Source organism: Myotis nattereri (genome assembly GCF_964212035.1).
Source record: "Myotis nattereri genome assembly, chromosome: 17".
Classification (NCBI taxonomy): domain Eukaryota; kingdom Metazoa; phylum Chordata; class Mammalia; order Chiroptera; family Vespertilionidae; genus Myotis; species Myotis nattereri.
Genome location: NC_138092.1, coordinates 2,908,161 through 2,929,217, shown reverse-complemented (window position 1 = coordinate 2,929,217; position 21,057 = coordinate 2,908,161). Strand labels below are relative to the sequence as shown.

At 50.1% G+C, this 21,057-nt stretch overlaps 1 protein-coding gene across 5 annotated transcripts in view; it reads left to right on the top strand.

Moving 5' to 3' along the window:
- KHDRBS3 (KH RNA binding domain containing, signal transduction associated 3) overlaps positions 1 to 21,057 on the top strand; it is an 88,722-nt gene that overhangs the window by 32,822 nt on the left and 34,843 nt on the right. For all 5 annotated transcript variants that reach the window (XR_013997080.1, XR_013997081.1, XR_013997082.1 and 2 more), the window contains exons 2-3: positions 3,970 to 4,088; positions 17,977 to 18,093. Coding sequence is in view for 2 of the 5 variants with exons in the window: in XM_081111370.1 (XP_080967496.1) it covers positions 3,970 to 4,088; positions 17,977 to 18,093 (236 nt within the window). In the remaining 3 variants the exon portion in view is untranslated. The remainder of the gene's footprint in view (positions 1 to 3,969; positions 4,089 to 17,976; positions 18,094 to 21,057) is intronic.

Here is a 21,057-nt window from a genome sequence, read left to right as displayed (position 1 = left end):
CAAATTGGATCTTGTCTGTGGTTGCCTTGCCTTTCACTGGCCACGGTGGAAGGAGCAGAGGGGGCACACCCACCTGGGTGAGCCCCCCGTTCCACAGGGAAGGTCAGAGTGGTGGGGGCAGGAATAGGGAGCCCCCAGTTAGGGGCTGGCACACAAGATTTCATCGGCCCTGGGTACAGACCCCCACTTTTTGGCCTTGTGTCTTATTGGGATTCATGGGAACAGCGAACAGCTCACCATCCCCAGTCGGGTAGGAAATGCACGGTGGCCGCCGGACCTGGGCCTAAAGGATGGACGTTGTGACTTGTAGCCGGAGGGCACAGAGGCCTTGCAGAAACCGAGCTGTGGCCTCCAAGGAGGGCCCTGCTTCTTCAGTCCCTGTGTGGGGTGGCAGCCCCTGGGCACGAAAACCCACCTGCTCTCTTACTAGGACCCCAGGCTTCAACATTTTTAAAAAGTAAATCTTAACCAGTGAAATGTGTATTTCCACATAATCCAAACTTCCTTAAGGTAACAACATATTTTATTTAGCAAGGTGTGGTTTGCAAAGTTGGCTATTTATCAAGAAGGGAAATCAGGTTTTTTAAATATGTATTTTCTTTTTTTTTTATTGTTTAAATTTTTACATAAAATTTACCCGCCAATTGACCCGCCATTCCCACCCCAGCCATTCCCATCCGGGGCAAGTCCCCACCGCCCCAGTGTCTGCGTCCATTGGTTATGCTAATGTGCATGCATACAAGTCCTTTGGTGGCTCTCTAACCCCCCCTCCCTACTTACCCTGCCATTTGTCTCTGGATCTATTCTTGTTCCTCAAATTATGTTGATCATTATATCCCACATATGAGTGAGATCATGTGATATTTATCTTTCTCCGACTGGCTTATTTCGCTTAGCATAATGCTCTCCAGTTCCATCCATGCTGTTGCAAATCAGGTATTTTCTTTTCATTTTCCTCTTTAAAATCATAGGCATATCTCAAACTTTAATGTAATCTATGGTAAAATACCTATCTTCCCCCTAATTTTTTAACCTTACCTTTATGACTTTGCATGTTACTTCAAATGGTAAATGCCGGCTGGTGCGAGGAGTAACCTTCTGCGTTCTGATTATGGAATTGAATATCAAATTGTGCATGTGCTCTAAGTTCTCAATAACCATGAAGTGCTTTGTTATTTGAAAACAGGTCGCGAAATCTACTTTGACAAGCACACGCACATTAAAGCTTCTTTCTTTTCTTCTAGGGAGTTTCAGTGTACCAAATTTTGTTGACCCTTCTAACTATGCTAAAGGTATTTCCAGAAGCAGTCCCCACTCTGGTTTTAAGGGTTTTCATGGCGTTTCCATCACGTGGGCATGACTGACTGCATCCGTGTCCACTGAGGACTGAACTCAGCGTCTCGCTCTGCTCCTCCTCGGCGGTGCCAGGCGTGCCAGGCGCTGAGGGTTCAGCCTGCTAGTCACCGGGCTGGCGTTCCTGGCAACCAGGCCCCCTCCCTCCAGGACCCACCTCCTGAGCACGAACTCACGTGTGCCTGACGGGTTTGCTGTGAGGAGCAGAAGGCACTCCCAGCGCAGGGAATCCCAAGGGTTGTCGGAGCTCTGTGCCAGGAACTGGGCGCAAAGACCAAATATGTATGTTTCATGACATCCCACCTGTATCTAGAGTTTCTACTCTGCGTTGCTAAAGAGACAACGGTTCTGACACTTGTTAAAATGGTCAGGAAGACGTGGCTCAGCCCTCCCCCCGGAGCGGGAGGGATCAGGCTCAGCTCTGATACAGCAGGGGCAGGCGGGGTGCAGAGCTGATGAGCAGAGTGAGGGGTCAGGGCGTGGGAAGTTACTAAGAGAAGGACATCGAGGTCCCCGGGCCCGTCAGCGGTGACGGAAGCCTCCCGCTTCACACACGTTTCCCACTGGCGCGAAGGTGCTATGGAAAGCGTATTTCCTGTCCGACAGGACATAAGAACAACAGTGGGGGAGGCTGTAGCCGCATGCTGCATTACAGCCCGACACACCTGGGGACAAAGACCACCTTTGCCATTTCTTACAGCAAAGTGACCTTTCTGAACTTCCTGTTTGTCATCTCCCGGGAGGATTGAATTGTGTCAGGAATGTAACATTGAATTCCTAAATATTCCCAGCTCCACAAGCAAAACGGATGAATATCTGAGCCCCTTTGTACAACTGATGCCATCTTTGGTACCTTCTCTCTGCTTAAAGGTCCCCTTCTTTGAACCGTCCACCAAGGGGAAATGAATCAGGAGGCTCTGGCTAGAAATTAATGATATTCATTCAAGGGTTTTAGGGTTTGCAAATCAGAAACACAACTCCAAGAAGTTTGGAGTGCCCGAAGGAGAAGGAAAAGCTGAGTGTTTATAGCAGAACGTACATGCCTGAGGTCCCGTCCTCCGCGATGCCCGCGGCCTGGATGATGACTGTCAAGGGTCTGGAGATGTGAACATTCTTTCCTGAGTCCTTCGGGGGCTAATCAGAGGTTTATCCATAGGATTTACATGGATGTTCATATGTAGATACATATGTCTATACATGCATGTATGTGTATGTGTACATGCACATTATATCTACAGGCGTAACTCTAGCGTTCACAAGTTGCAGCTCTCAGGCTAGTTAGAACAAGGGTAGAGTCATCTCCCGCGCCTCTAGCAGCTCAACCACAGTGACTCCCTTGTATTTCTTCACCGTTTTCCTCAGAGCCTGGGCACCTTGTGATCAGCCTGTGGAGGAATTGGCCCACATGCACATCCATTCAGCAATCGTCCGGGCACCTGTTGTGTGCCTCTTGCACAGCCAAGTGCCATATGCAATAACTCGAGGAAACTATACTGACGTTTTCCAGGATCTGGAACGTGCACACAGTAGGTGCTTAGTCGTGGATGTCTGTTGCATGAAGAAACAGATGTTACCTAAGAGAAATGTAGGTTCCGCTGGGAGAGCATCTGAGTCAGCGGAGGCTCCTGTAACAGACTCCCACACACGGGCTGGCCTGTAGGCAGCTGAAAACTATTTCTCACGGATCGGAGGCTGCGCGTCCTTAGGTGAACACACCTGCAGGTGTGGTGTCAGGTGGGGGCCCGTCCAGGTTCATAGATGGCAGTCTTCCAGCTGTGTCCTCACAGGGGACACTAATTTCATTCATGAGGGCTCCACCCTCATGACCTATCACCTCTCAAAGGCCCCACCTCCAAATCCCATCATATTAGGGGGGGTTAGGATCTCTGTAGATGAATTTGGCGGGGTGCAGGGGACACACTGTCTGCAGCAGGGAGCTCCAGTACAGCCGTGTGTGAGGTGCTTTGTGAGTGGCAGGGCGGGAGGGAGCGATTCTCCCACTCCTGCTGTCCCGTGAGGAAAGGGCCGGAGGCGCATGAAGAGTGGCAGCCCACGCGGCTGGATCTGGAAGGAGACACTAGTATGTGTGGAACTGAAATCGTGCAGCAAATGGCGTCACAGGGAGAGAGAAGAGCGTTAGCAAAGACGGGGGCCTGTCCTTGATCTTGTCCCTGGTGGGGAGGGGAGAGTTGCTTGTGGGGCGACTGACAGGTTGTCTGGGGCTTTGAAGGCACCTGAAGAATCAGTGCTTGAGGGGAGGGGCCTGGGAGAGCCGGGCAGGGCGCCGACCAGGGCTGTCAGCAGTTGGTAACCCGGACCCACAGTCCTTCCTGGCTCCTCGCTGCCATTTGCTCAGCCTTCCTCTCGGGTTCCAGAAGGTCCCAGGGAACTTCTGATGCCCGTGTTGGCTTGTGAGCTTCCATTAGCACGGGCAACGGAGATCTGCTCGCTAGGGCCGCGGTCCGTGCCTTTCCCACGGTGCCGGCGATGAATGATCGATAAGACGTACCGTCTGCTAGTCCGCATTTCTGCATTTGCCACTACAGAGCCGCCGAGAACTCCCGGCCCCTGGAGTTCCAACTCACATGCTTCATGGTTGTCTTTTTTCCTCCACAGAAATAGAGAAGTTTCACAAAGGAGAAGGAAAGGACGAAGAGAAGTACATTGATGTGGTGATTAATAAGAACATGAAGCTGGGACAGAAAGTGTTAATTCCCGTAAAACAGTTCCCTAAGGTAAGACAGTGAGGCCGCTGCAGGCGCGCCAGCTTCCGCCAGGGAGTTGCGTTTCTGTTGTTTGGTATTTTCCGGGGGGTCGTTCCCTTAGCACAGCCCCCGCCCCCCACCCCCAATCCGCACAGACTTTTACACGCGATCAGGAGCTTAGCGACTCCTTCTTCACTGTTTGAGGGATGGAGCCCTAAAAAGCATGCTTACGGGCACTCTGGCGATGTGACTGGACGGTTTATTTTAACTTCGTTCTACTTTAGTTTCTTTATTTGTAAGATGAGGGTTGGATTAGGAATGAAGTCAGGAGGTTTAGCACATAAATGTTCAAAATACTGTTTATTCTAGTTATCCATTCTATAGAAAAGGGTCTGTTTTTCGTTCATGCAAGTATTATTCTGTGCTATTAGGTGCTTTAAAGTTTGTATCTAATTCTAAAATCTGGGTCTTCTTAGATTTGGCCCGAATTGATACTGTTTTTACTTGTTTTTCTCTCTTTTGTGAGTCCATGTACACGATTCCCGCACACTTTTGTAGATCTCAGTAGCTGGTTTCTTTGGATTGCTGAATACTAATCCGTTACCTGAGTATGCCACACGCTATCCATTTGCCTGGGCCGTTTTCAGCGTGGGTTATGATAAATCAGATTGCACACACATTTTCATACAAATCACTTCGTGACCATATGTTTTCATTTATTTTGAGTAAATGCTTAGGCATTTCATGGCTGTGCATTTAGTTTTACAAGAAACTGCCATACTCCTCCCCTCCCCCCGCAAAGCGGCTGTACCCTGTGACACCTCCGGGGCAGTGCACACAATTGTGACTGCTCCAGGTCTGCGTCAGCTTGTGATGTTATCAGTCGCTTCAGCTTCAGCCAGGAGTGCTACTGGCATTCCTTGTGGTGTTAACTTTCATTTTCCTGATGAGTAACGATTTTGTGTGCTTGTTCATGTATTTATTGGCTGTTTGTTTATCTCCTGTTGTGAAGTGTCTTTTTAGGTTTTTGGTCTATTTCTAAATGGGAAGGATGCCTTCTTACCATTGAATTGTAGGAGCTTTTTATATATCCTGGACACATATCTGTTAGACATGGGATTTGTGAACACTTGGGCCAGTCTGTGACTTGTCTGCTGTCTTCTTAGTGGAGTCTTGTGAGAAGCAGATGTTTTCGATTTTGACGACGTCTGATATATCAGGATTTCCTTTTCTGATGGTTACCTTTTACCAATTAAGAAATCTTTGCCAAGCTCAAGGAAATGTTAAAGTCCTTTGCTAAATATAAAGATAATCTCCTGTATTTCCTTGTAGCTTTTACTTTTAGGTCTATGATGCATCTGACATTAATTTTTGTGTATAGTGTGAGAAAGAGGGTCAAAATTCATTTTTTTCTTCATACAGATACTCAGTTTTTCAGTCAGATTTGTTGAAAGATGTTTCCTTCCCGATGATTGTGCATCTCTGATGAGAGCCAGATGACTGTGGAAGTGAGGGTCTGTTGTCACACTTTCTTCTTATGGATCCTAATGCTACTACCCTACTGTCTTCATTACGGTAGCTGTTTTATAATAAGACATCACGTTAGGTTATGTAGTCCCTTCAACTTTGTCCTTCCTTCTCAGGATTTCTTGGCTATAGATCCTTGGCAATTTTATGTAAGTTAAATAAGTATTGTATGAATTGTCCCAAAACATTCTGTAGGGATTATGATTGCAGTTGCATTGAATCTGTTGATCAGGTTAGGGAGATTTGACATCTTAAAAATACAGAGACTGCCCTTCCTTGATCATGGTATATCTTTTCCATTTATTTAGATGTTTATTTTCTATCAATAGCATTTTATACTTTTCAGGATAAAGGGATTATGTGTCTTTTGCTAAACTTGTTCCTAAAAGTTTTATGTTTTGACACTTATAAAATGGATATTTGAAATTCTTTTCCTTTTTTTTTTTTGCTTCTAATTAAAATTTTATATATTAACCTTGTATGCTGCTACCTTGCTAACTCACTTGTTAATTCTAGTAAGTTGCTTTATAATTCTTTAGGATATGGTATGTACTAAGTATATCATCTGTATAAACAGGTTACTTCTTCTTTTCCAATTTGTGTGCTCTTTATGGATTTAGCTTGCTTTATTGTATTGGCTAGCATCTCTAGTATAATATTTGAATACAAGTGGGAAGATTAGGCATTCTTCCCTTATCCCAATCAATGTAGGAAACATTCAGTATGTTACCATTAAGAATGGCAACAGCCATAGGTTTTTATTAGATGACCTTTATGAGGTAGAGGAAGATCCTTCTACTTCAGTTTTGCTGAGAGGTTTGATCCAGATGAGGCGGTGAATGTTTTTGAATGCCATTTCTGCATCTGTTGAAACGAACACAGGATGTTACTCCTTTGAATTTTCCACATGGTGAATTTTATTGATTGAGTTGTTTGAATTAAACCAACTTTGCATTCCTCGGTTAAACCTTACCTGGGAATGACAGATTATCCTTTCATGTATTGTTGGATTTTATCCATGGAATTGGGGGCTCCTCAGCTCTGCCTCTTGTCTTTCCTAGTGTTCCTCCCGACATTTCAACGCTGTCGTTGCCTGAAACCTTGCTGTTGAGGCTGAACATTCTGAAATCAGTGAATTCGCCCAGGCCATCCCCTTCTCCCAAGTCTGACTCTCTTCCAGAATTTTCTTGTTTCTGATCGTTCTCCACGGGCTTCAAATAGTTGGTTTTTATAATTTGTTCAGAGCTTGAGAGTTCATAGTTACTATCTCTAGACGTCATCCTGCTAGGAGTTCAGTCAGACTTACAGAACCTTTTCAGTCAACTCTGTTGGGACCCTCTCATTGAGTCATTACGACCTGAAGCTTGGCTCCTGGAAACCTTCATAAAATGGTAACCATACCCAACAGCCTCTGCGTGCTTGATGTGCGGTAGATAGGCAATCATATCGCTGTCCGTCTTCAGATAGTTCAGAGCCTACTAGCTAATCATTCTACAATTAATACTCTGCTGTGTGTGAGTGAGCACGTGGTGCGTAGCCTAGTAGATGCTGAATCTATAATTAATACTCCGTTGTGTATGAGTGAGCACGTGGTGCATATTCTAGTAGATGATGAATCTATAATTAATACGCTGTTGTGTATGAGTAAGTGCATGAAGTAAAGGATATGAAATAAAATCTCCAACATCTTTTTGCGATGTCAGCTTTGATGTGAGCAGGGGAAGACAGATGGTCATTTCTGTGTCTAACGGAGAGCAGCGTCCACTGCCAGTATTTCTAATGTGAGAAGCAGGCTGCTCAGAAACCCACTGCTCTCAGATGCTGAAGGAGGCATCTCTGCTGAGCATGTTGAGCGTGTGGGTTTCAGGCGCCAGCCGGTGTAAAGGCTAATGGTGCACTTCCACCAGTTCTCAGAAAAGGCGTTCCTGCTGGTGCCAGGCAACAGACTGGGCTGGGGGGGCTGGCGGGGCGTGGCCCTCTGGCCCGGCGGTGGGCACAGGGCGGCTTGATATGGACTTGATGCTGACCCTACACTTTCAGCTTTGGGGGCGAGAGAGAAATGCTGTGTGTGAAGCTCCATCTACTGAGATGATCTTCCATTCATGGAATGCTTTCTCTTTTCTTTTGTTTTTTAATCCTCACCCGAGGATATTTTTCCATTGAATTTTTAGAGCCAGTGGAAGAGAGAGGGAAAGACAGAAACATCGAAACACAACAATTGGTTGCCTCCTGCACGAGCCCTGATCAGGGCCCAGGTGGGGGAGGAGTCTGCAACCGAGGTACATGCCCATGACCGGAATTGAACCCAGGACCTTTCAGTCCCCAGGCCGATGCTCTACCCACTGAGCCACACCGGCCAGGGCCCTTTCTCTCCTCTTCATGCACTACTGTCGGCACTCGTGCAAACGGCTCCCCCTTGAGCACCAGCCTTAGTGCTCAGACCTGACGTATGTGCACTTTCCGAGCGACATGTCTGAGCTGGTCAGGCCTGACCTCAGAGGAAGCACTGTTTTAGGGTTGGGGGGCAGGTGGGCTTCTCGGGGTATTTCATGATTGGGGGCAGGTGGACTTCTCCAGGTGTTTCATGATTGGGAGCGGGGAACAGGTGGGCTTCTCCAGGTATTTCATGATTGGGGGCGGGGAACAGGTGGGCTTCTCCAGGTGTTTCATGATTGGGGGTGGGGAACAGGTGGGCTTCTCCAGGTGTTTCATGATTGGGGGCGGGGAACAGGTGGGCTTCTCCAGGTGTTTCATGATTGGGGGAACAGGTGGACTTCTCCAGGTGTTTCATGATTGGGGGAACAGGTGGGCTTCTCCAAGTGTTTCATGATTGGGGGGAGCAGGTGGGCTTCTCGGGGTGTTCCATGTTGTGACATATCACTGGCTTAGATCTCTTGAAGGCCACTGGACTGATAGTTTTGGCTCTGGGCCCTGAGGGCCACCAGGTCGGATCTGCTGAGCACTGTGCGACTGTAGTGACACTAGACAGGAAGTGTGAACAAACATGGGCCCTCCTGGACCCAGCTGCGGCCTCTGTCCAAACCAGGCATTGACACATAATTACATGAAACGAGGGACACGTAACACACAGTCACATAGTTACAGGGGCGAGGGGGACAGGTCCAGGAGCCACTGTGTGGGGCGCAGCTCCGCCTGCGGACACCTCCCCGTGGGGAGCGTAGCCTCCCAGCAGGGACGTGGCCACAGCGGCCGCGGACCTGCCTTTCTTGGCGAGCCCGGCCCGCTCCCGGGTTTGTTATTTGTGCGGACGACAGATCATCCGTGTACCTCAGCGCCCGGAACCCGCCACGCATGGTTTTTTAAAAATTTATTTTTTAATTGATTTCAGAGAGAAAGGGAGAGGGAAAGAGAGAGAGAAGCATCAATGATGACAGAGATTATTGGTCCGCTCCCCTGTCCCGCTGCGGATGGAGCCCACAACCCTGGCATGTGCCCTGCCCAGGAATGGAACCGTGACCTCCTGGTTCATAGGTTAATGCTCAACCCCTGAGCCACTGTTTTTTTAACTTAGCTTCTCCTCCTTTACCTCCTCCCCTCCATTCTTAAAATGCCATGGCGTATGTATTTTATTATTTCTGCTCCTGAATTACCATCCCTCTCTCTCTCTCCCCTGTCTACCCTGACAGCCTCCTTCCAGACCCACTTCCGGCCTTCATTTTCAGCTCCTTCTTTCTGCTCTCCACATCCCAGTCTGCACTTCTCTGGATTAGCCATTTCAAAGTCGTTACATAGATGTTTTATTTGTTTTGCCATCGACCCCTCTCCACCCCACAAGAAGGTGGGTGAACAGAGATAGCAGGGACACGCGGCGGGGTAGCTCAGGCCGCTCCTCACGTGGGCCCCGTGGGTGTTAATTTTGCCTGTGTCGCCTCCTGGAGCGTCACTGCACGCCCGCTCATGCTCAGAGTTGCTGGTATCTCATTGAACTGGGCCGCTTACCGTTTAGAAGTGGATAGTAGGTTAAATTACTATCAATGGAGCAGCACCAGGTAGTTTCCACCACAGCCAGTAATGCTTAGAGATTTGTGGTTGGAAACTTAATAAATTTAAATGAGAGTTCTTTTACTCCTAGGTTTAATATGTGGCAATAATTTCTGCAGCAAACAAAATCCATAAAAACCAGGTTTACTAGTGCCATTTGATTTGGGGGTAAAATCAGCTTTAGTTCCCCAATTATTTATTGAGAAGCCCTTCCTCATGTGGGAAAAATGATGAATCAAATACGGGTCCTAATTACTCTCACAGGATTTACACGGCACCTGGAGAAACAGTAAATGTCACTAAGTCATTCAAGGTAAAAACGGAATTAACAAGAGGGGTGAGGGACTCCATGCAGAGTTAAGGGTGTGAGGGAGGGTTATTTCTGGGGAAAGAATTACAGGTGGAATTAAATTTAGTCCAGGCTGTGAACACGCAGAGGTGGGGCGAGGCGGGGAGCAGAGTAATTATTGGGCTGGGACGATTTAATTATGGGGAGTTGTAGATTGTAGCATTCAGGATGGCATTAAGACGTGCCACTGGCCCAGCCGGCATGGCTCAGTGGTTGAGCGGCAACCTATGAACCAGGAGGTCAGGGTTCAATTCCCAGTCAGGGTACATGCCTGGGTTGTGGGCTGTATCCCCAGTGGAGGTCATGCAGGAGGCAGCCAATCAATGATTCTCTCTCATCATTGATGTTTCTTTCTCTCTCTCCTTCTTCCTTCATCTCTGAAATCAATTAAAAGGAATATCCTATATAATAAAGAGGTAATATGCAAATTGACCATCATGCCCTCACAAGATGGCTGCCCATGACCAGGCCAGCAGGGGGGCTAGTGAGGGATGACCAAATGACTGAACAAGCAGGCTGTGTGGCACGACCAGTCTGGCAGGGGGGGGGGCAGTTGGGGGTGACCGGGCCAGCAGGGGGGCCAGTTGGGGTGACCAATCCAGCAGGGGGGACAGTTGGGGTGACCAGGCCAGCAGGGGGGCAGTTGAGGGCTATCAGGCCACAAGGGGGGTGGGCAGTTAGGGGCAACCAGGCAGGCAGGCAGGTGAGAGATTAGGAGCCAGTGGTCCAGGATTGTGAGAGGGATGTCCAACTGCCGGTTTAGGTCGAATCCCCGGGATCGGGCCCAAACTGGCAGTCGGACATCCCCTGAGGGGTCCCAGATTAGAGAGGGTGCAAGCTAGGCTGAGGGGACCCCTCCTCCCATGCACGAATTTCATGCCCTGGGCCTCTAATATATATATAGCCACTGCTCAGTCGCTGGTTTTCTGATCCTGGACCAGTGGGGCTGCGTGGAAAGGAGGTGGCACATGCCTATGTTGGCTGCAGGCTGGGGTTTAGGTTGGGCGATATGCCTGTGTTGGCTGCAGGTTTGGGTTTAGGTTCGGGGGGAATATGCCTATGTTGGCTGCAAGCTGGGGTTTAGGTTGGGTGATATGCCTGTGTTGGCTGCAGGCTGGGGTTTAGGTTGGGCGATATGCCTGTGTTGGCTGCAGGCTGGGGTTTAGGTTGGGTGATATGCCTGTGTTGGCTGCAGGCTGGGGTTTAGGTTGGGCGATATGCCTGTGTTGGCTGCAGGCTGGGGTTTAGGTTGGGTGATATGCCTATGTTGGCTGCAGTCTGGGGTTTAGATTGGGGGGATGTGCCTATGTTGGCTGCAGGTTGGGGCCACGGAGAATCAGAGTAAGAAGGGACCATAATGGAGCAAAGGGAATTACTTTTAGCAAGTCTGAGATTTATCCCAGGATTTGATCTGGTCTGTGAAACCATAAAGTGCATTTCAAGAAAAAGAAGTGATGTGAAAGGAGCATTACACATGCGTGTGATCATCAGGGGACCCCGTGATGACAGCGGGGGCACTTCTGTCCCGGTGAGCAGGAGGGACTGCGCTGGGTCTATTTACAACAAATGCCCTCCTGTTTCAGCATAAATGGGTCTTATCTGAAGTCCAACAGACATACTTTTAAAACAACTTTTAGTCTAACAAGAAAGTGGGAGGAACCTCCCAGCCCCCACCCGCCGCTGGGAGGCGACAGGACAGGTGCTGACGCACAGCAGACCCCGGGGGAAGTGCAGCCCAGGACCCGCCGGCAGGGCTCCCACGTGGGCGCTGGGGTAGGCAGAGGCTTAACGTTGTGCAGTTCTCTGCCTCTCGCGCCAGAGAGCGCTTTCTATTGTCTGGCTTCCTCACCGTAAAGCAGCCACAGGCGGGACCCTGTGCATTTGCTCTCCTGCTTCCGTTGACTCAGCGCAGTTGTGTGTTTTTCACGTGACGCTGCGTCGGGCAGTGCGTGGAGAATGGAGACGGGAGTGAGGTGTGGAGGTTTCAGGCACATCCCCTCTTCCCGGGAATCCGACTCGGAGGAAACTGGGCTGAGGTCTAGTTTGGGAAGTGCCACAGGAGAAAGCAGGGGGTGCCCCGAGGGAAGCAGGGGGTGCCCCGAGGGAAGCAGGGGGTGCCCCGAGGGAAGCAGGAGGTGCCCCGAGGGAAGCAGGAGGTGCCCCGAGGGAAGCAGGAGGGGCCCCGAGGGAAGCAGGAGGTGCCCCGAGGGAAGCAGGAGGGGCCCCGGGGGAAGCAGGAGGGGCCCCGGGGGAAGCAGGAGGGGCCCCGGGGGAAGCAGGAGGGGCCCCGGGGGAAGCAGGAGGTGCCCCGAGGGAAGCAGGAGGGGCCCCGGGGGAAGCAGGAGGTGCCCCGAGGGAAGCAGGAGGGGCCCCGGGGGAAGCAGGAGGTGCCCCGAGGGAAGCAGGAGGGGCCCCGAGGGAAGCAGGAGGGGCCCCGAGGGAAGCAGGAGGGGCCCCGAGGGAAGCAGGAGGGGCCCCGAGGGAAGCAGGAGGTGCCCCGGGGGAAGCAGGCGGTGCCCCGGGGGAAGCAGGAGGGCCCGCTGGACCCTGCTGAGCAGGCACTGGCCCAGCACGCGCTTGGCAGCCCCGCGCGTGGTCTGTTTCCACGCGCACTTTGGCCCTGGTGAAAGGGGGAACGCACATCCATGTGGAAGATATAAGCCGTGGCCCAAACACAAAGACAGCGAGGCCACCTCGATCGCAGGTGTATTTCAGACGCTGCAGTGGGCCTGCCCAGAGCTGCCCGCCCCGGGTGTCTCTGCTGGCTGCACAGAAATCAAGGGAAATTAGGAGGAAAAAAAACATAATTAAGGGACTAGTGGTTTTGCTCCACAATCTTTTTCTAACTAACCTTCATTCGGGTGCAACTACAGAATCCGAGTCTTTCAGCATTAAAATCAGACAGACAGAGGGTTAGTAGGGACCCACATCCAGACTGTCAACCTATAATGAACTCATTGAATGTTTAGTAAGTGCCCGCTCTGCCAGGTGCTGGGGCAGTGACTCCAGAAGTTCTGGCCGTGGCCCCCAAGAGCAATTGTGGGTCCCCTGGCCCGAGTCACTGCATGGGCGGCCGTGCCCTGTGCTGGGCTGGGGCGCCCTGGCAGAACCCCGTGCTTGGCATGTGGTGGCATAGGCTACGAGTTCAGTTCCAGGCTGAGTTAGAGGTCAGCCAGGCAGCCCTCCGTCAGACTAATCAGCCTTTCGGGGAGCAGCCAATTAGGGGATACATTGAATGGAGACGGCGACATGTTCCGGAGGTTTCATTGTTTATGAAATTGTAGCGTAACTAATTGTTCCCCCAGGAGCAGGGCCAGGTCACACATACGGCTTAGATCAATTACGGTGGGTTCAGGACACCAGGCCTCCCCAACAAAGGACCTAATTATTGGATGGCACACAGTACGCAGTGAAACCCCGCTGTCTTACTGTATGCTGATTCACCGTCTTCATAACCATTGGAAAAACTTTCCATTTGCAACTGTAACATCTACAATGTAATATATATTTGTAACAGAATAATTACCACCTGAGGAAAAGTCAGTGGTTGTGGGCATGGTAACACTTTCACCTGTACACATCTATGCACAGTGACATCCTACAGAGTAAAAGCCTGATACACTAAGTGTCTGACCGTTCGTTTGACCATTCGACCAGTCGCTATGACCACAGGGGGCAGATGCTTTGGCCAGTAGGTTAGCTTGCTGCTGGGGTCCAGCCGATCAGGACTGGGCCAGACCGGCCAGAAACGCCCTGGAGCCCTCCCACGGTCCCTTCCCAGCCCCGATCGTGCACCAGTGGGGTCCCTTGGCCTGGCCTGCACCCTCTTGAAATCCAGGACCCCTCGGGGGATGTCGGAGAGCTGGTTTCAGCCTGATCCCCGCAGGCCAGGCCGAGGGAACTCACCGGTGCACGTACCAGGCCTCTAGTCATTAATAAAAATGAAAGTTAAAATGTATTCAACTTGGGTCGGTTGGTTGGGTGTCGTCCCATGCACCGAAAGGTTGCCAGTTGGATTCCCTCTCAGGGCACATGTCTGGGTTGCAGGCTCAGTCCCCGGTAGGGGACATGCAGGAGGCAGCTGATCAATGTTTCACTCTCATGTGGATGTTTCTTTCTCTCTCTCTCTCTCCTTCTCCCTTCTTCTCTCTCTCTGAAGATCAGTTTTATAAAATCTTTTAAAAATGTAAGTTCTTACTGTCTGATTGCAAATCCAGTTACCACATAAAACAGCAGCCCTGTCTGAAGAGGAACCTTGGCTGGTGTGTGATCAAGGCAGGTGAGGGAGCACTTTCTGACGGCCTGTGGGAACCGCCGGGCCCGCCCGGCTTCTAGGGAGCAGAGCAGGGGAATTGGAGGCCTGTGCCTGGCCTTGTGGGTAAACGGGGTCATCACGGGTCTCACCTGAGAAGAGTAGTTCTTCGGAGGAAGCCATTGCCAGGTCTGAGGACTTCGTCAACATCACTGTCACGCAGGGCCCAGAGCTCAGGTGAAATCGCGCTGTCCCAGTGCTCCGCACTTGATCATTGTTTGTTTGTTTGTTTTTAATATATTTTTGTTGATTTCAGAGAGGGAGAGAGAGACAGAAACATCAATGATGAGAAAGAATCATTGATTGGCTGCCTCCTGCACACCCTACCCTGGGGATCGAGCCCACAGCCTGGGCCTGTGCCCTGACTGGGAATCAAACTGTGACCTCCTGGTTCATAGGCTGACACTCAGCCACTGAGCCACACGCGCCGGCCAGGTGGGCGATTTTCATTCACTTTTGTGTTTAATTCACACGACGGGCACTCGCAGTAGGTGAGCCCTGTGTGGTGGAGGAGGAGAGAGAGCCTCTCGAGGGTTAGCCTGATGAGGAGATGGAGCTAAAACACAATCCGTGGTTGAGCAAAGACGGGAATAGCAGGCCTTCTGATTGTCAGAGCGCTCCTTCATGTACTTTCTGTGAAAAAAATGCTCACAGAGGCTAGATGGAGAGAGAAACTCCTACAGGCACATAGAACCATAGCCAGGGCTTCTCCGTATATGGATCCCTGTGTTTTTATGCTTCATCAAGTGACCTTGACAAATCATAGCACTCCGTGGACTTCCGTCTCCTCAGAGTGAAATGAGATGCTTGGGCCGGATGACTTCCAAGGACTCCCAGCTCTTAATTGGGGATATGTGACTGTTAAAGAAGTGTGAATATGGCTGTTTGACCGCCTCAATGTAACTTTACACCATCCTCGAAACCCGCTCACATGGCTCTAAATGGATTAAAAAGGCACAAATCCGTGAAGAGAAGGTGCGAGTGAGACAACATCAATAGGCAAAGGCTGGCGGCTGCGAAGTAGGTGGGTAACAATGGTGATGCCAAGGGAGACAGCGCCAGAGCCCTGAGCTGGTGGGGTGAGAGCAGCCACCAGACCCGCTCACCAGTGTCGGGAGACCTCGGGGAGACTCGGGGCTGGAGACGCAGTTCCTGTGAAGGGGCTTATCGGGTGGAACAGAAGACTTGGGGGGGAGGTTATCTGAGAAGAAGTGAGGTTTCAGGAGGCTCTTCCTGCTGGTGGCCCGGCGTCTGCCCGTCTTAACCCAGCACGAGGTGCGAGGCTTCCCGAAGAGGCCGCCCCAGAGGAGACCCGGAGAGATGCCACTGAGAGCCAGAGCGAGGTGCCACCTGAAAATGGGGGCGCTACTCCATACATAAGTCAAGGGGTATCTGTGCTAACCTGTGCCAGGTTCTTGGAATCCTGGCCACCAAGGTGATACCTCCTCTTAGGAGACCGGGAGTCGCACCGTGACCACCTGGTTCATAGGTCAGTGCGCAACCATTGAGCCACACCAGCCAGGCTGGTGGGCGATTTTTATTCATTCCTCTTCAAGTCGATGCCTGGCCCGGGAGATAAGAAGTGTTGATACCAAAATTGGAGTAGGCTTTTTAAAGCATTATTATTATTACTGATTTCAGAGAGAGGAAGAGGGAGAGATAGAAACATCAGTGATGAGAGAATCATTGATCAGCTGCCTCCTGCACACCCCACACTGGGGATCGAGCCCATAACCCCGGAATGTGTCCTGACCAGGAATCAAACCACGACCTCCGGGTTCATAGGTCGATGCTCAACCACCGAGCCACGCCGGCTGCGCTGGAGTAGGTTCTGATGGAAACCGGGACCGCCAGGCTCAGCAGATTGTCAGGCGCCATGAGAGGAAGCTTCGGGCAGCATTTCAGAGCCACGGGCTGTGTGCTGAGGACGGGGCAGAGGAGGGCCGCTCGGCCGAGGGCTGTCCGTGCTGAGAACAAGGCCAGGTCACACACTCGGACGGGTGAGGGCCATGGCTATTCAGATTCTCAGAAAGACAGGAACCTCCATAAACGTTTTTAAACGAACAGAAAGAGAACACAGTACGAAAATGCTGTCAGTAGTGTAACCTCTGATTGTGGAGATGAAAGAATCAATAGATGTGGCAGCTTAGTGTAATTCAATCTTCCGAAAACTAAAGAGTGAGAAGATGAAGGAGGGGAAAGAAAGAGGAAACTTAGAAATCCAACCCAGGGCTCCGGAATCCAAATAATACAAACTCCAAAAATAAAAGCAGAGAAAACTGGGCACGAGGAGCGGGTAGGGTTGGGCGGGTCGAGAGACTGGTCCCCCCAACCTTGTAGTTTGTCTGATATTTTCAACTCTGTGTCACTGATATACTTTAAGACCGTAATTTACGTAAATTTAAAAAATAAAAAGTTGCAAGCAAAGGTTAAAAATAGATACTTGGGTCTTGTTGAAGACCAATAAAATGAAAAGTGGGCAAGGAAAAAGTACTTTGATTTTCCTTAAAGTGGGTATTTCAGGAAAATGACTTCAATTATCATAGCAAGGCAAATGGAGGAACAATTTTCTCTTAAAAACAGCAGCGGTACGGTGGCCGACCTCAGAGCAGGGAAGGCATGAGTTTGTTACCAACGAGCGTGCCTGAGAGGACAGGTGCTCTCTGGGTAGTAAACAGGCTGCCTTTCTGTTCGGGAGTGAGAAGTATTCATGGTTTACCATCATTATAGCGAGGCTTCAAACATTGTGTGACATATCAAACGATAATTCTTTCACTCAAGACATACTTATTGTCTATTTTGCGCCAAGCATTCTAAATAATCTATAATAATAAAAGCATAATATGCTAATTAGACCGAACGACCTTCCAGACAACCTTCCGGAGAACCTTCTGGACAAAGCCGCGGCAGTGGGGAGCCGAGGCAGAGGCAGCGGCTGTGGCTGCGGGGGGCCGAGCCCCTTGCATGAATTTTGTGTATCGGGCCTCCAGTCTATTTATATGGACCAGCTGAGTCCCCAGGACAGTCCCGTTGAACACCTGAGGAAGCCCAGTGTGCAGAGGTTGGGTAACTGGCCCAGGGTTCCTCAGCTGCCAAATGGCAAAGCCGGGTTTTAAAACCCGGGTAGCCTCGCCTCAGAGTCCAGGTCCTTCAGTAACTCACTTCTCTGCTTGTTAAATAAACAGCCCTAAGCGTCCAGCCTGCATGAGTGGTCCACATCCCCGTAGCTAGTTGTCGAAGAGATCGGGGGCTTTATGGCGAAGCTTTTGTCAGCCACCGGATGTTGAAGTCGGCCTCCATTGGTTGACTGGCCAAGGCCGAGTGCTGACCAGGTCGCAGAACCCAGACGCTGTGACCAGTCGAGGGACATTGCAGGACATGCAGCGAGCGGCATTTTCCCTCACCTGTGTCCTAACCCTGGCGCTGTCCATGGTGGGTGTTGAATGTGTGTGTCTGTTGTCAAGGAAATTAACTGCATTTACAGGTTGTGAAATACAGCCATCACGGGCATGACTGGTATGGAGAAACATATCAATTGTGGATTTATTTTACCGTGGTTGGCCCTGTTACCTGTGGTGTGTGGAACCAGCATGATTCCTGTAGCGGGAACTGACCTGTTTGTCGTTCACCAATGATGTGGAGCATGCCACCGTATTTCCTAGTATTCGGGAGTGACAATTTACCTTCAGATACGGATGTGACAAGTTTGGTTTCTGTGTTTTTCCTAGTTCAACTTTGTGGGGAAACTTCTGGGTCCACGTGGCAATTCTCTGAAGCGTTTACAAGAAGAGACCTTGACCAAAATGTCCATTCTTGGCAAAGGCTCCATGAGAGACAAGGCAAAGGTAAGACTCATTATAGACACGTGGCTGCGTTCTTAGCCATTATGTAATGCACCTTTAGATCATCCATTGTATTCATTCGTCTATGTATATAAAAGCCTAAGCGATGGAACCACCGAATGACTGAACAACCGAACGACTGGTCACTAAGACGTGCACTGACCACCAGGGGACAGACGCTCAATGCAGGAGCTGCCCCCTGGTGGTCAGTGCGCTCCCACAGTGGGAGCACCTCTCAGCTGACCGAAGGGCACCAGACGCAGGGCTCACGGCTGCTGCCACAGCCTGGAGACCACAGCAGAGCGGCAGTGAGCCTGTGAGCGGCGGCAGGCGCAGCGGGGACCGAGATGAGCAGGAGCAGCAGGCAGGAGCAGCAGGTGGCATTGGACTGCCGATTTCAGCCCGATCCCCGCAGGCCATGCCGAGGGACCCCACCGGTGCACGAATCCATGCTCCGAGCCTCTAGTATTATATAAAAGCTAACTGGAATCTCAGATGGAGTTATAGGAAAATGTTACAGAGGGTGATGTTCACGAGGCTGTTTGGAAAATTGAGTTACACTAGCCAAGTCAGTGTCTTAAACTTGCATTTGTGGCCTTTATATTCACTTCTAATATTGTAGTACTTATGTTTTATTAAAATGTATTTTTATTAATTTCAGAGGAAGGGGGAGATAGACACATCATTGATAAGAGAGAGTCATTGATTGGCTGCCTCCTGCACGCCCCACACTGGGGATCGAGCCTACAACCCGGGCAGGAGCCCTGACAGGGAATCGAACTGTGACCTCCTGGTTCATAGGTTGAGGCTCAGCCACTGAGCCCCGCTGGCCGGGCGCCTATGGTTTTGATCCTAGACACGGTACATCACCCTGCAGAAAAGCACAGGGACACTGGCAATGTCACGGAGAGCAAGGCGTTGTCTGCCCTCTCACCACCGTTGTGTGCACTTCGGACACGCTCCTCGGGGCCGCGTCCGTGGCCTGCGTTCCGTATCGTTGACTTGATAAAGCAGATATTTTTATTTGCCTTTTTTTGCCCTTCCTTTGGTGCCCTATGTATTTTGTCAAGTTAATACTATTGATTTAAAACGTGTTTTTTTTTAAAAAAATATATTTTATTGATTTTTTTACAGAGAGGAAGGGAGAGAGAGAGAGTTAGAAACATCGACGAGAGAGAAACATAGATCAGCCGCCTCCTGCACACTTCCCACTGGGGATGTGCCCGCAACCAGGGTTCATGCCCGTGACCGGAATCAAACCCGGGACCTTTCAGTCCACAGGCCGATGCTCTATCCACTGAGCCAAACCGGCCATGGTGATTTAAAACGTTTTAACAATTGCTTGCACATAGTTATTCTACTTGGATGCGTTCATGTTCACTGCCTCCTTTTTTATTTTTAGAATTTCAAGATTGATTTATTTCTTCCATGGAATTTATTGGGGTGACGTTGGTCAATAAAATTGTTTAGGTTTCCGGGGTCCCATTCTGCAACCCGTCATCTGCGTGTTGTGTTGTGTGTTCACCACCCCCAAGTCAAGTCTCCTTCCATCACAGTTACCTGGACCCTTTCCTCCTGCCCCCTTTCCCTCGGGTAATCACCACACTGGTGTCTGTGTCTGTGAGTGTTTTTGTCTTTTCATTTTTGTTTTGTTTATCCCTCCACCTTTTTCAACCAGCCCTGTACCCCTCCCCTATGACACAGGGTGTCCGCTCTCTGTGTCCATGAGTCTGTTTCTATTTTGTCAGTTTATTTTGTTCATCAGATTCCACATGTAAGTGAGATCATGTGGTACTTGTCTTTCTCTGACTGGCTTATTTCCCTTAGCACAACCCTCTCCAGGCCCATCCATGCTGTTGCAAAAGGTAAGATTTCCTCCTTTTTTATGGCCTAGTAGCATTCCATTGTGTGAATGTACTACAGCTCTTCTATCCACTCATCTGCTGATGGGCACTTCCAAATTTTGGATATTGTAAGTAACATGGCAATGAACATAGGGGCGCATATATTCTTTTGAATTATTGTTTCGGGTCTCTTTGGATAAATCCCCAGAATCGTTGGGTCAAAAGCCAGTCCCATCCTTAGCTTTTGAGGAAACTCCATACAGCCTCCCACAGTAGCTATACCAGTCTGCATCCCACCAGCGGGCACGGAGTTCCTTTTCTCCACATCCTCACCCGCGCTTGTTGTTGTTGATTTATGGGTGGTAGCCATTCTGACAGGCGGCGTGCTTCCTTTTTTAGTGAGCCACAATTACTGTGATTTTCACTAGTCACTTTCTGAAATACACAAGTTCTGAAGAAAATGTTCACATTGCGCCTGTGCTGCCACGTATGTTCTCCCCGTCACTGTGTCGCTCTGTCATCGCTTAAAGGCTGATGTTACTAAGAACCGGATCTGTGTTTAGTGATCACTTACCGTGAAGGGTTGGACAATGGTTGTGTCAGACAAGAAAGTCACTTAGAAAAAGTCCAGCCGCCTCACCCGCGAGTCCGTGTAAATAACAGCTTTCATATGAAAATAGCCACCGTCAGTTTACTGAGCAGTTACTGCGGCTCAGACACCAGGCGTTCCTCCATGTCGTCCTTGGACACATGATGGGAGATGAAGTTTTGTTTTTAAATGTAAGGAAACTGCGGCTCGGAGCATCCGAGTGTACGGCCTGCTTGCTCAGGGAGGGTCATTCTCTTACTTGATGACAGCATGGCGGTGCATCAGACGCCCATGGGACGCCGTGTAACAGTCGAGAGCCCCCAGGCCCCGGCCTGTCTAGGTGAATTCTCAGTAGGTGTGTGAAATAATTCTCCTTCACGGCCGGGTCAGCGTAAGGACTCACTCACTAACCTTCCTGTCCTGATTGATGCTTTGTTTCCCCGACTCATCTGTCCTGGTGGCAGGAGAGGTCGCCTGTGTGATTCCCGGCCCAGGTTGTGGGGCTTGATCCCCGGTAGGGGGTCATGCAGGAGG